The sequence below is a fragment of the Platichthys flesus genome, chromosome 11 (genome assembly GCF_949316205.1).
Source record: "Platichthys flesus chromosome 11, fPlaFle2.1, whole genome shotgun sequence".
Lineage (NCBI taxonomy): Eukaryota > Metazoa > Chordata > Actinopteri > Pleuronectiformes > Pleuronectidae > Platichthys > Platichthys flesus.
In genome coordinates, this window is record NC_084955.1 from 25733743 (window position 1) to 25747423 (window position 13681).

The window sequence follows — 13681 nt, forward strand, 5'->3', positions numbered from 1 at the left end:
CGCTCGTACTGCAGGAGCGCTGCACCAACAGTAGATGGCAGCATTACGCCGTCCACCATAGACTGTATGTATATAGATATGTAGCCACCCGCAAATAAACAAAACAAAGAAGAGGAATAAAGATAGTATAACTTATATCCTTTAAACAAGTAGGATTATCATTGTACATTGAGTATCGTTGCCTTTCATCATCCGTCCACATACAATGAAAGCGGAAGTGATATTTATTTTGAAGGCAGCCCCAATCCACTTCCGCTTCGTTCTCGTTACATAGCAACGACCAACGCTCCGTGTGCTAGCTTGTGTGTTAGCTTGTGTGTTAGCTTCTGTGCTAGCTTCTGTGCTAGCTTCTGTGCTAGCTTGTGTGGATGGGGTAAGTGGCCCCGGATCCCGCGGAGCAGGAGGAAAACATGGACGATGACGAAGATCTTGACGAACTTTTGGACGAAGTAGAAAAAAAGTTTTGTCGCAACGTTTCTGTCGCGTCGTCAGCTCGAGGGGGGGGCGGGAGCGAGCCCGGAGGAGCGAGGAGGCTCAGGTGACCCGAGCTAGCTACAAGCTAACATGCTACTTTGACTGTGTATAACCACATACTGCATCAACCACATACTGTAAACAACCATAGACTGTATATAACCACAGGATGAACACATCATAGACTGTATATGACCAGCTAAAGACTTTATATATCTGGTGAAGATAAAGGCTCCTCTGCAGATGAAACCTCGAGTCGTCAACATGTTGAGTTTAAAAACACTTGGAGGTCGTAGATGAATGAAGAAGAAACCCCACAGCAGTGATTATTTAACTTGATAAATACTTTTGACTCAAAACACTGAAGCTATTTGTTTGTTGTCTCTTCGTTTAGTGCCTTGAAACCTGTGGTGCAGAGAAGCAGCATCACCGAGGATATCGATGCTCTTCTGGAAGAGTTAGAGGATGAACACGGAGATTTCCACCAATCACAGGTAAACGATTGACACGCTCCTTCTGTGAGGGACTGACAAGAACAGGCGGCTCATGGAGTTTCACTGAAGTACTGGTTGGAATAAACATTCAAGTTCAATATATTGTTTACGTGTAAGAACTAAATTCCTTCTTATTTTCCATTATTTAATATTAAGTATTGAAAATATAATTATGAACGAAATCCCCTTTTGAGAGAGACCTGAGGTCAACAAATACATAATATCTAATTAAATAGTCAAGTAAATGCATTTATTTGAATTTTTAAAACTGTCTAAATAAATTCACATTAACAATAAAATTAAATAACAAAAATGTCATGACCTTGTGTTTGTCATGTATTTGACTGGCAACACAACAACTGTTGTTGATCCATGAATGCAGTTTTGTTGATTGCAGTACAAGTGTAAAGTTTTTATTTATTTCAGAGAGAAAAACTCCCTAAAGAACAACGAGTGGAAGCGAAGCCTCCATCTGGAGGGAGAAAGTAGGTCAATCACAAGTGTTCTGCAGAATCAAAGTTGCACTGTTCAACCAAATATTTTCAACTGGGGTTTAAAAAGTCTGAAATTTAACTTGTTGAACATCTCAGAAACCCTTAAACTTGTTTCTGTGAAAACAGGGTGAAGCTTTTGAACATTGTACAGATCCTCTAGATAGATAGATAGATTACTTTATTCATCGCCGAAGGGAAATTAAGTCCGAAGGGAAATTAAGTCTAAGGTTCTGCGATGAAAAATCTCCAGTTGTCGTTCCATTGTCTCTTTTGATCCTGTTAAATTTGTCTGCTGTGTAAAGACCTTCTGCACCGTCTGTCCTGCGTCCAGGTGCTGTCCTGTGTTCGTGGGCGGAAGCTCTGTTACAAATGGCGTCGGAACAGCCACATCCAAGAGGTGCGAAATAATACTTTTTGTAAAGATACATAGTTTTTCCAATTATACACAACTAATCTCAGAACCACCAAGTTATCCTCAAGATACTTTATGTGTTTAATCTGTGGTAGAACTGTGTGTTTACCTTTTGAATGACTAAATTAGTATTAATTACTTCTAAAATAAAACAACTTTTAAAGTAAACGACAATAAACAGTAATAACTGATCAGAGAGTGTGTCCGCAGGTCCTGTGACCGGCTGAGGTGTATATCCTGTGACTTCAGGGTGCTGATGTTTGATGACTGTGAGTGGGACTCGTCCTGTGATTACCTGTTCCTCAGGTGAGTCTGCAAGCGTCTGGTTCCACTTCAGGACACGCAGCTGAAGACTAACTGCCGGTGACACTTGTCCATATGTATCCCACTGGAGGTGCTCGGGCCCTAAAAAACAAGTGACACGGCATATGTGTTAATTTGTCTTCAACAAGCATTAAGTTTATTCTACTAAAGGCCGAGGGAACTGGATGAGTCTGTAGGTCTATGGGCTCTGATCTAATGTCACTGTCCTTTTACTGTCCAAGGACATTTCTGTACTGTTTGTCTGAAAAACAAAACAACAGATCTTCTTATAATTAGTTATTAGTCATAAGCGAGCAGATATGATTTTCCTCTTGGTGCTCGTTGTTAAATGTATCCCTTACTGAAGCTGAGATCTGAGAGGTGAGGTCATATGGTTTATGATGATTCAAGTTTGCCCCCGGTCATCCTGTCTTTGTCTTCCTCACAGGAACAACGTGCCGGACCGTCAGAAGCTCCGAGACAAACTGAAGAAGAGGAGAGGTTTCCGGGCTTACGCCTGCCAGTGCAGCTGGTTCTCCTCGTCCTCCTCCTCAGAGCCGACAGCCCTCGGGGTTCACCCTCAGCTCAGATGGGTCTGTGGAAAACACCAGGACTGACGATCAACTGTTAGAAACTAGGACGAAACTGAACGAAACCCGAAAGAAGAACAGTCTGTCCCAAAGAATCTGTAAAGTGTCAGTTGATTTTGTACAGTGTGCGTTTGCATTGTTCAGTACTGACTGAGCGCTGGATCAGGCGCCTCTGAACAGAAGAGTGATGGACTGAGAGAAGAACACAGGTTGACAGAAGTGTGACTCAGTCTCGGACAGCAGGTTCACTGAGGAGGAGGAGGAAGAGGAGGAGGAAGAACGTGAAAACAACAGCAGGGGAGGGAAGACTGAAGTGTCGTCTGTTGGCTCCTTCTGCCGGAGTCTGTTCCGGAAGAAAACTGAAAGGAGCAGCTCAGTGAACTGCACAGCTCCAGTGTTGTGTCATTACATATTAAAATAAAGCCCTGCTGCCCCCCCCCCTTCCACCTGCACCCATTGGACAGAACTAGCTGTCAATCACTGTGGTATCCACCCCAGACACATCCAGTGCTTTGTGGTCTGTTTGACTCTAAATTAATATAATTTACTAAATGAACATCAGCTGTGTTGACAATGTTTACTGAGGTTATAAAGTGAGAAGTAGAGTTACTTTCTATAGACTTCTATAGAAACTTATAGTGGAGTCGCCCCCTGCTGGTCATGAAACAGAAGACAGGTTCCACGTGGCTTCACTTTCCCAACCCTGAGTCCATTTGTATAAAATTATTACTTCTGCTCACGCTCTTATGAGATGTATTTTCTATTGTAATGTGTTGTAATAGCTCTCTGCTGTCAATAAAGTTGATTTGAAAAACCAGCCCCTTCCCTGCTTCTGATTGGGTTAGGGTTCGGCATGAGGAGCGATGATTCGTTGAGGCTCGGAGACCGGGCTCAGCCAATCAGAGGCAGCGTGGGAAAAGAGAAAGCTGAGCGGAGGAGACGAGATGGAGGAGGCTCAGGAGGAGGCTCAGGAGGAGGCTCAGGAGGAGGCTCAGGAGGAGGCTCAGGAGGAGGCTCAGGAGGAGGTGCGGGAGGAGACGCTGGACGACTGGTTCATCGAGTCCCTGACAACGTGAGAGCGACGCTTCTCTTTGTTTGCTCTGTGAAGTTTATGCTAAGCTAACCAATTAGCTGCCAACTCCATTCACACACTGACGCTGCTAGCTAGTTAGCAGCATGGTTAGCACAGCGTGAACTCCGGCTTCATCACGGAAACACAACCAGGTTCTGATAGAACATCACCGGAACATCGGTGTGGTACCACTTCCGTCCCCATGACGTCACACCCGTCCAATCCTAAACACGAACATGTGGGAATGATGTTGTTTACAGATTAGAACTAAAAGATTCATCTCTAATGAGCTAACCGTCACTGTCAGTTTAAAAATCAAACGTTCTGAAAGCAAGAAGAGAAGTCAAGAAGAAGAAGAAGAAGAAGAAGAAGAAGAGCAGCATGTCTGTCCAAAACGTTTCATCTGAATTGTTCCAAAAAGACCAGGTTTCATCTCCTCACCGGGTTTGAACCTATGACTGAATTCACCTTGTCTCACAACACTTCAGGGGTTAGGACCAAGCCTGTCTCCAGGGAACATTCCAAATCATGTGAGGGACTGACACTGTCTTTTTAACAGACTATAGTTTTATTATTGACAGTCCTAAGGGTTAAATATTACTACATATAAATGGAGTAAGGGATAATAATAAGGAATGTGAACATACGTGTTATTCTTTCCAATGAGTTACCAACTCTTCCTCGTGTCTATAAACATATTTCTGGAATGATTATGATTTCACACCGTGTATAATGGTGTAGTGAAGTATTAGTGTTGTAGTGTAATGCTCCTGCAGCCCCTTGTCGTCCTGCTGCTGTCACTCACTGACTCCCTCTCCGGTTTGTCTCCAGGTACAAAGACCTTCATGTGTATCAGCTGGAACGTCCCACACAGGTCCTGGAGTGGACGTCAGGGAAGAGTGAGTGAACATCTGTCATTAACTGTCACACAAAACCTCACAGGGCCCCAAAGGCTGTATATAAATCGATCATGGCCAAACACTCGTTTGGTTCTAATCCTCAATCACATCTCAATAGTTCACTTCTCAGTAAAGTACATTTGTTAATATTTGCTGTGTTTAGATGAGCTCTTTAATTGAATCCACTGAGTTAATTGACTGATCGTTTCAGTTTGAAATGTGTGGCAGTAACATTCTTGGTTGTCTGTTGTGTTTTGCAGCCGTCTGTGTTGCAGGATGCGTCGCCTCTAAAAGTGAAATCTTGGAGCTTCGTCTGCCTCTGAGACTCTTAGCCGATGAAAACAAGGTAATGACCGACACAGACGTCCAGACTCTGTGGTGGATTGTGTAGAAACTCAATTCAGGCGTCACTCAGAGCCTCTGCTGTGTGGATGTGTTCAGGGTCTCTGTGCAGAGCGGGACTTTAAAGTTATCCATGGTGGTTTCGCAGAGGGACCCATTCGCTGCCTCACACACGTCCCGGGTACAAGGTGAGTTTGTGACGCACACATTAATCTGGTGGATGGGGTTGTGTATGTATGAGTCAGTGGTTGAAGTTGTGACTGAAGCAGATCTTCGGGTCAGATCTTATGAACCCTTACAGCTCCAGAGGAGGAGGTTTTGATCACATTTGTATATGACAATAATTCGATTCCCTGTCTTTGTTTTCAAGGTGCGTTGTGACCAGTGACGGGCTGAGCGCCGACCTGGAGGTGTGGGAGCTCGGGGGAGACGGCAGCGGTGAGTTTATTTTACCTGAAGCTCATCTTTGTGCTCTGACAGTTTCCTGCTCACGGGCTTCGTCCACACTTGTACGTTAGCACAGGTTCGCCTGGCGTCCACATTACTCCAGAGTCTCCGAGCTCCTGAGTGGAGAAAGTTGGAAACACTGCTGATTCTGTTTTAGTTGGAGAACTCTGTCGCAGTGTTTAAGTCTGGAAAGACAGAACGTGAGATCTTTGGACACAATCACATAGACACTGAAAACTTTTTGCTGATTGTCAGTTTTCAGTCATGACACAGTCTTCACTCATTTGTCAGGCTCCAATCACATGACCTCCTTCCAGAAGAAAACAACCAGCCTCAGCTAATAAAGTGGAACAACACGGAGAATCAATCACAAGTGTTTACTAGACTCTATTTTTCTGGATCAAGTGAATTTAAATGTTTCATAAGGAGACTGTTGGGCCCTTGTGGAGGAATGAACTCTACTGAGAGACAGTGGAATTGCTTTAAGGTTTAGAGGCTGTTTTAAAAAGCATTTGGTCGTCTCCTGTGTCCTGTCGTCCGATGTCAGACGTGATCCGGAGGACGGGGAGCGTCAAGAGGAGGAGCAGCGTTTCAGAGGGACGCAGCAGGATCGCAGCTCGACTCTGCTCACAGCCACAGATTCTCCACGGAGCCCTGAGCAGCGACATCCAGCTGACTGAGCTGACCTCAGGACAGGTTCTTTACCAACTAGGTAACACTGTGAGATCTGCCTGGTGCAGTTTTATCAGCGTTAGTTTAAATCGGAGCAGCTGAGCTAAAGAAACGACTTCGCTCCATCAAAATGTTTTTGTCTCCAGATTTCAAACCACGTTGTGTGTCAGTCTCCTGCTGTGGTTCTTTCAGCGGACACTGCATGTCTCTTTGTTCTGTCATTTTGTCCCAACAGAGACGGACGCGGCGGATCCTCTGAGCTCCTTACAGTTTGTTGATGACAGTGTTTTCCTCGCCGGCTGCTCTAAGGGGAACGTTTACGTCGCCGACACTCGGACCTCTACTGCTCCTCAGATTTCACCTCCACCTGCTTCTTCTGGCAAATCAGCGCTGTGGTGGACGGACGCCTGTGGAGGTCCAGACCCGTCCAGCTGCAGGGTCATCAGGCTGTCCTCCTCTGGGGAGGCGGTGGTGTCCGACCTGAGGAACCCGGGAGGAGCCGTGAGTCGAGCTCGGCTGGACGTGCAGACACGCCGCAGCAGCCTGGAGGACGTCAGGCTGTCGTGGGCTCCAGCGCTGGACGGCTGTGTCGCAGTGTCAGGTCAGTTGATGTGGGAGTCGAGAGGCTCATGGCTGAGGCACCGACTCTGACACCTGAGTTTGTTTGTGTCAGTGTCACAGAAGAGTTGACAAAGAAATCAGAGGAAAAAAGTCGTGAAAACATTTGTCAATATAAAAGTCTTGTCAGCACATTCAAGGTGACACATCTCTGTGGTCGCTTCTCTTCTCTGGAGGAGTTATTGACAGGACACCAAGATGAACATGGAATTAGAGATAGTTTATAAGATTAGTTCCATAATTTGTTTGAGTTAAAAGATCGACACAACAAAGCCTCAGCTGGCAGCCTGTTAGCTTAGCTTAGCATTAACACTGGAAACTGGGGGAACGACAATAACACCAGTCCAGAAATCATATAGCTCCACATGTTATTTCATCTGTATTATTTTTCAGATTTATTCAATGCATTTTTCTTATTAATTGTAATTTTTCAGCCAAAACACGTCCAAGGTTCCAAATGTACCAAAATGAAACTCAATTTTCCAATAAGAGCCTTTTAAAGAGATGAAGTTTCTAAATGTTCCAACTTCCCTCTGGCAGGTTTCGGTGGAACGGTTCAGATCTACAACACGTGTGCGTGGAGGTCGGAGCTGCAGGAGGTCCAGCCGCTGTTTGAGCACCGAGGTCACGTGGTGTCAAACAGGAAGTCGGACCTGGTCACCTCCCACGTCTGGCATCCTGAGCGGCCGCGGACGCTGCTGTCCGCGGCCTCCGACGGCTCCGTCCACGTGTGGGACTGGGTGGACCGCTCGGCCTGGGACTAATTCCTCATGGAATCAGACTCATTTTTATTCTTGCCAGGAACTCTTAAGATCCCAGACAAATGTAAGAACCACATGGACTGTGAATAAAGATTGACAGCTCCCTCACAGTGTCCTGATCGCCCCCTGGTGGCTGGCTGCATCATAGATCATGAACCCTGCCTCCTCCATGTTAGCAGATGGGACATGGACCAAACTCATCGGATGTGTTCATGTTTTTGATAAGTTGGGGTGTCCCTAATTATCTGATGATGAGACGTCATGATTGACAGCTGACACTGACTTGTGATTGGTTGGATTGTGTGTCTAGATGGGACATATGTAGTTTCTGTGCTACACTCAGCTAAAGCTGATGGAGTTTAATACAAAACCGAAATAAAAAGTTTTGCATAATGTGGATGATTGTTTTGATTATCATCTGTTCCACTCATAAGACAGTGACGTCATTGTGTGTGTTTGTCACGCCTTCAGGAGATTTTCTTATAAAAACACTGACCTTGTGGGGACCAGTCGACCTCATGGGGACCAGATCCTGTTTGGACACAACCTCCTTTCCGAGGTTCTGGTTCGGGTCTGGCGGTCCACCATGAATGGAAGTCAATGCAAAGTCATAATATATTAATAAATAAAGGTAGCTGAACGTGCGTTTGCGTGTGTGTAAATTTGATAGCTTTTCAAACTCAGCGGAACGTTAGTCCGCGGCTGCGTGTCCGCAGGGGAATGTTTTGAATGTGACACGAGGTGAAGCTTGGCTCTTGAAGGGGAACATGGCAGCTGGTGTCTGTGTGAAACTGGCTCCATGGAGCAGGAGAGCCTGGCTGTACAGACCCACGTCCCCCGGAGGCGGCTGTCGACAAGCGGCTGTGACTCAGGTCGTGAGAGCGAAGAGCAGCGCGACGGCGGATTCACAGAGCAACCAGGAGTTCTGTCTGCAGCTGGTCCGGTGGGTCCATGCTAACAGCTAACAGCTAGCTAGAACTGTGTTCACTGACAGAGCAGCAGCTAGCTAGAGCTGTGTTCACTAACAGAGCAGCAGCTAGCTAGAACTGTGTTCACTAACAGCTAACACCTAGCTAGAACTGTGTTCACTGACAGAGCAGCAGCTAGCTAGAACTGTGTTCACTGACAGAGCAGCAGCTAGCTAGAGCTGTGTTCACTAACAGAGCAGCAGCAGCTAGCTAGAGCTGTGTTCACTAACAGAGCAGCAGCTAGCTAGAACTGTGTTCACTAACAGAGCAGCAGCAGCTAGCTAGAGCTGTGTTCACTAACAGATAAAGGGGAGAAATGTTAATGACTTGCTACAGTGTTGGTTCATTGAAGTGGAGGTGAAGTGTATCCCTTCATTTGTTCCTCTCCCTGTTATCCTCACCTCCTCACCTCCTCCTCCTCCTCATCTCCTCCTCTTCCTCCTCAGGTCCAGAGACTATGATGGCTTCGTGTCCTCCCTCCTCCTCCCAGAAGACGCCCGGCGCTCCTCCTTGGCTCTGAGAGCGTTTAATGTGGAGCTGGCACAGGCAGGTATTCCTACAGACAGACCGGTGTGAAGCTACTGCTGTTCACACTGCTCTTTTTACCATGTGGCTAATCTTACTGTGACAGCAGTTTGTTATGTTGCCATAATTAATAGCTCTTATGTTTGTTGGACCAAAAGGTGAAAGATTCCGTTTCCCAGAAGACCATTGGTCTGATGCGGATGCAGTTCTGGAAGACGGCCATAGAGGAAGTCTACAGAGATGAGCCCCCGAACCAGCCGGTCACTGCCGAGCTGTGGAGGGTAATATTAGAGCCATATTAATATCTGCATCAGAAATGTTTTACTCTTGACTAATATCTAGTATATCTCATCCCTGAAAGTGCCGAGCAGTAGAATATGTTGAGTTTCTGGTTTTAAAAGCTAAAGACTAATCAAGACTGAAACATAACAACATGAACAAGATGGTTGAGATTGTTGTGTAATTTTTGAATTATCTTATCTCTGTGTTCACATTCAGCTTCATCGTGAACGCAGGAATGTTTATTATTTATTAGGAGCTCAGACAATTAACACTAAGCAATGTTTTGTAGGCAGTGAGGAAACACTACCTGACGAAGAGATGGCTGCTGAGGATCATAACCGACAGAGTAAGACACTCGATGACCTGTTTATTCACTCGGCTATGATGTGTAGTTATAACCATGACAGGTTTTGTATCATGTCTGTCTTTATCTGTCAAGTTTTTAGTTTTTCTTTCACGTTCTGTTTGAGTGGGTCCATATATATTTCTTACTGTACATATCTATTTATTTACATTCCGCTTTAAATATGCACAATACTCTGCCTTTTTTGGGGGTTCTGGTTAGATGCTAAACTGCATTTCGTTGTATAAGTACTTGTACTCTGCAATGACAAAGTTTTATCTAACATACGAGTTGTAATGGTAATCCAATCAAGTGAGTGTAGGATTTAGTGACATCTAGGGGTCAGGTTACAAATTACAACTAAGAAAATATCCCTCCCATCACCAATCCCTTTCTGGGAGAATCTACGGTGGACTTCGCTTGATGGTCCCCCTCCAGACCTCTTTGGTTTGATCCTAATCAGCTACTGTAAAAAACATGCTAGTGCAGAATGGTGGCCTCTCTGGAAGAGGACCGGCTCCTAATGTAGATTTAGATGAAGACTCTTTAGATTAGTAATTATTTACATACATTTTCATTAATCGTCTGTTTTGATTGTGTCACACTGATTCCTGCATGAGCAACAAATTGCTCTTCGGAGATAATAATGATTTCTTGACTTAAATTTGATGTACGTCCATGCAGGGGCGCAGATCCAGGAATGTTTATCTGTTTCTTTAAAATGTAAAGTAGAACGTTCATGATGTTTAATAGATTATTTGATATTTAATTTGTCGGCCGTTTGGTGCAGCTCCACATTCAAATAATGATCTAGCAGATTTAAATGTGGTTTGATGGGTTGTTAAATTGTTCAGCTGCTGCCACCGGTGTGATCACATGGATTCAGGAGAGATCCACAGTTTCCAAAAATGTAAACCGCCAATTGATTCACTTCACACGGTCACAGATATTTTGAAACCTGTGACTAGAGGTCATAAGGGGTTAACATTGAGTCATTATTGAATTTTTAAAGAACATGTGTTTGACTAGGAAAAGGATCTGGATGACCGAGCCTACAGGAACCTTCAGGAGCTGGAGACATATTCAGAGAACACACAGTCCTCCTTACTATACCTGCTGCTGGAGTGTTTAGGTGAGGACACGCGAGACATGTAAGAGCTGTTAGCACAAGCTGGAGGTGTCCTTTGGTAAATGCCACAGCTGTTGACAGAGGTTACACATATCTTCTCCTCTGTTTGGTTTGCCAGGTCCTGCCCACTGACTAGTTATTATCTTTATAAATAAAACTAGAAGACGTGTGACAAGACGTGTGTTTAATGTCAGAGGGACCTTGACCTTTGACCTCACATGACACCATAATAACAAACCCTAATCAGATGTCATCAGGAGCCAGACTTCAGCCACTGCTCAAACTCACCCTAGAGGAAACACTGTGTGTAGATGATGACCACAGGACGTACATGTCATTCAAAGCTCTTTAAATAACCATGTGAAACCGAAACTACCTGTGCACAGTGGAACAGACATGAAGCTTCAGACTCAAGTCAGACTTTCCCGTTTGCTTTTCTTTCACAGGTTTTAAAAACGTCCACGCCGACCACGCAGCGAGTCACATCGGCAAAGCTCAGGGAATAGTGACGTGTCTCCGAGCGACTCCGTATCACAGCAGCCGGCGGAAAGTCTACCTGCCCATGGACGTGTGCATGTTGGTGAGTAGCTGCTTGACCGTGCTGTGAGTTCTGTTTGTTAAGAAACTGATTAGAACCCAAAGAAAACTGACCTCCCCTTGTTCCCGCTGTGTAACACTTTCTGAGAATCACAAGGGGAATATAAAGTGAGGATGAATCTAATAGAACGTGACGACTGTAGAGCCACTGAACTAGAAACACACACACACATCGACAGGGTTTATGTGAACCTCCAAGTTTACTGGAAAACTGTTCAGTAGTTTTTACATATTACACAAAAAGCATAATCTCTGAGTCGCAGGTAATCAAAGGCAATAATCAGCCTTTCCTGTGACTGTGAATCACATTTCATTCTGTGCTCCTGCAGCACGGAGCTTCTCAAGAGGACTTCATCCGCGGCAGCCGGGAGCAGAACGTCCGGGATGTGGTGTACGACATCGCCAGTCAGGCTCACGTACATTTACAACACGTACGTACCACACACTCACACAAGAACAGCAGAAGTATGTGGACACACAACCATCACACTCATAAGTGATGAACTATGTGTATTAGTAAGCTGCTCCAATCTCCTCTGAAGGACACATGCTCCTCAGGAGGAGAAGGCTCAAAGTTTTATAACGTCTACCATCATCAAACCGGAGCTGAGTTGTGTTTCAAACCTGCAAAAATTTGTTTTTCAATCAAGGTAGCAGTGCTTCTCGTGTTGTCGTCACATCCCCTCTGTGCTTGTGTCAGCTTTGTTTTCCAAACAACTTTTTCGATCTTTGTGATTTAACTCCAGTTCTTTACTTCTTCCGCCCAAGTGGTTGGGGGATGCAGGACCTTTATATCTTCATATACAGCTGCATGTCATCTGCGTAGCCGTTGAATTAACGTTCTCCCCTCGGCTGAGGAACGTTATGTTTTCCTTGTTTGTCTGAACCAACTTCCATGAGGTTCCGTGGCTGTTTGACATGACCTGAGAAAGACCCCATGAGATATTGGACTTTCTCTAACGTTGTCTATCATGGTGCGTGGGGCTTTAGTCGTGGTGGAAGTATCGATAGTCCTTCTTCACACAGTGGAATAGATCAGAGCAGAACTCCAACCTGCAGTTAGTGGATTTACCTAAAGAGTGGTTTAACCAGCTGATCAGGTATGTTTGGACTAACATCTGATAGCTCATATTTTAAATGTGTATTTCTTTCTTTGTCTTTCAGGCGCGATCATTCAGCCACAACGTTCCAGCAGCTGCCACCGCAGCCTTCCTGCAGACGGTGAGTCAGCAACACTCAACAACAGGTTTGATTTAAAACTCCAGATACTCATTGAATAAAATCTGCCTAGAAGTCATTGATAAACATGAAAATCCCACAGATGACTTTTTAAAAATAATAGTAAAAAGCCTTAATGTCGTTTAATGTGATAAAACTGTAGAGATAAGATGGTGGAGTCTCACATTGTCACTCAGATCCGTGGTGGATATTTAAACTCTCGTGTCAACCCGACCTTTAAATGTTTTTATCCAAACAGACTGTGAGCTAGGTTCGGTGTCAAATTCATTCTGACACAATGTGTTTCATAATAACTTCTCCAACACCGCTCTTCCACCGCGTCAGAGCGCCTCAACTTGAACTGGTGACCTCTGGTGACCTCTGGTGTTGTGTGCAGGTGGGGCTGGAGGACTTCCTGCACAGAGTGAGGAGGACAGACTTCGATATTTTCCATCCCAGTCTGCGGAACAGAAACCCCCTCCTCCCCATCCAGCTGTACTTCCGCTCCTGGAAGAAGACCTACTGAGCCCTGACCCTTACAGATGGTTGAACCTGCTCAAGAACTCTTTGCCTTTCCCCCCCGATGAGACACGATCAACGTCAGGAACGTGCTGGACACTGAGAAGCTGCCCCCCCCCCCCCGTCTAGCCAGCCGTGGATTTTGCACAGTACTGAGACAGACGTCCTCCTTCACACATTTTAACATGAGACTTTACTTCTGTAGTGACGGAGCTGTCGTCTTTGCTGTTTCTGTGAATTATAAAAAGAAAACTTTCACCACAAACTGCTCTCAGTATTATTTCTGTATCAGATCTCACTCCTTTGAGAGGTTCTGTTATTTCCTTCTTTGCTCTCTGGTGTGTGGAATTGATTTTTTAATCAAATTCACTCGAAGGAGAGGAGCCAATCAACGGATGAATAGAAAGTGAAGATAATAAGGTTGAACTCACAAAGAGCTGATCTGAGTCCAGCTGTGGAGGCTCGTCTGAAGTCTCCTCCTGGACTCCCCCTCCTACAGCTGCTGTCAAACTGAGCCCGAGC

At 45.1% G+C, this 13681-nt stretch overlaps 3 protein-coding genes across 4 annotated transcripts; all 3 read left to right on the forward strand.

Moving 5' to 3' along the window:
* Nucleotides 1-268: 268 nt before the first annotated feature.
* cfap418 (cilia and flagella associated protein 418) lies at nt 269-3584 on the forward strand. Its single transcript, XM_062398328.1, has 6 exons — nt 269-538; nt 869-968; nt 1395-1453; nt 1794-1859; nt 2085-2180; nt 2626-3584. Exons 1-6 carry the CDS (start codon nt 411-413, stop codon nt 2792-2794), a joined length of 618 nt encoding a protein of 205 aa, XP_062254312.1. The 5' UTR covers nt 269-410; the 3' UTR covers nt 2795-3584.
* Nucleotides 3585-3711: 127 nt separating this feature from the next.
* Nucleotides 3712-7975, forward strand: wdr73 (WD repeat domain 73). The gene is made up of 8 exons (XM_062399569.1): nt 3712-3839; nt 4671-4738; nt 4999-5084; nt 5180-5268; nt 5451-5518; nt 6075-6239; nt 6435-6800; nt 7358-7975. Exons 1-8 carry the CDS (start codon nt 3712-3714, stop codon nt 7579-7581), a joined length of 1194 nt encoding a protein of 397 aa, XP_062255553.1. The 3' UTR covers nt 7582-7975.
* Nucleotides 7976-8292: 317 nt separating this feature from the next.
* Nucleotides 8293-13424, forward strand: ndufaf6 (NADH:ubiquinone oxidoreductase complex assembly factor 6). 2 transcript variants are annotated; one of them, XM_062399567.1, is made up of 9 exons: nt 8293-8521; nt 8993-9092; nt 9230-9352; nt 9643-9699; nt 10726-10828; nt 11272-11405; nt 11752-11853; nt 12587-12643; nt 13038-13424. In XM_062399567.1, exons 1-9 carry the CDS (start codon nt 8346-8348, stop codon nt 13164-13166), a joined length of 981 nt encoding a protein of 326 aa, XP_062255551.1. In that variant the 5' UTR covers nt 8293-8345; the 3' UTR covers nt 13167-13424. The 2 variants fall into 2 exon arrangements, with proteins under 2 accessions (XP_062255551.1, XP_062255552.1); XM_062399568.1 differs by having other exon boundaries at nt 8382-8521; nt 8993-9096.
* The last annotated feature ends 257 nt before the right edge of the window (nt 13425-13681 follow it).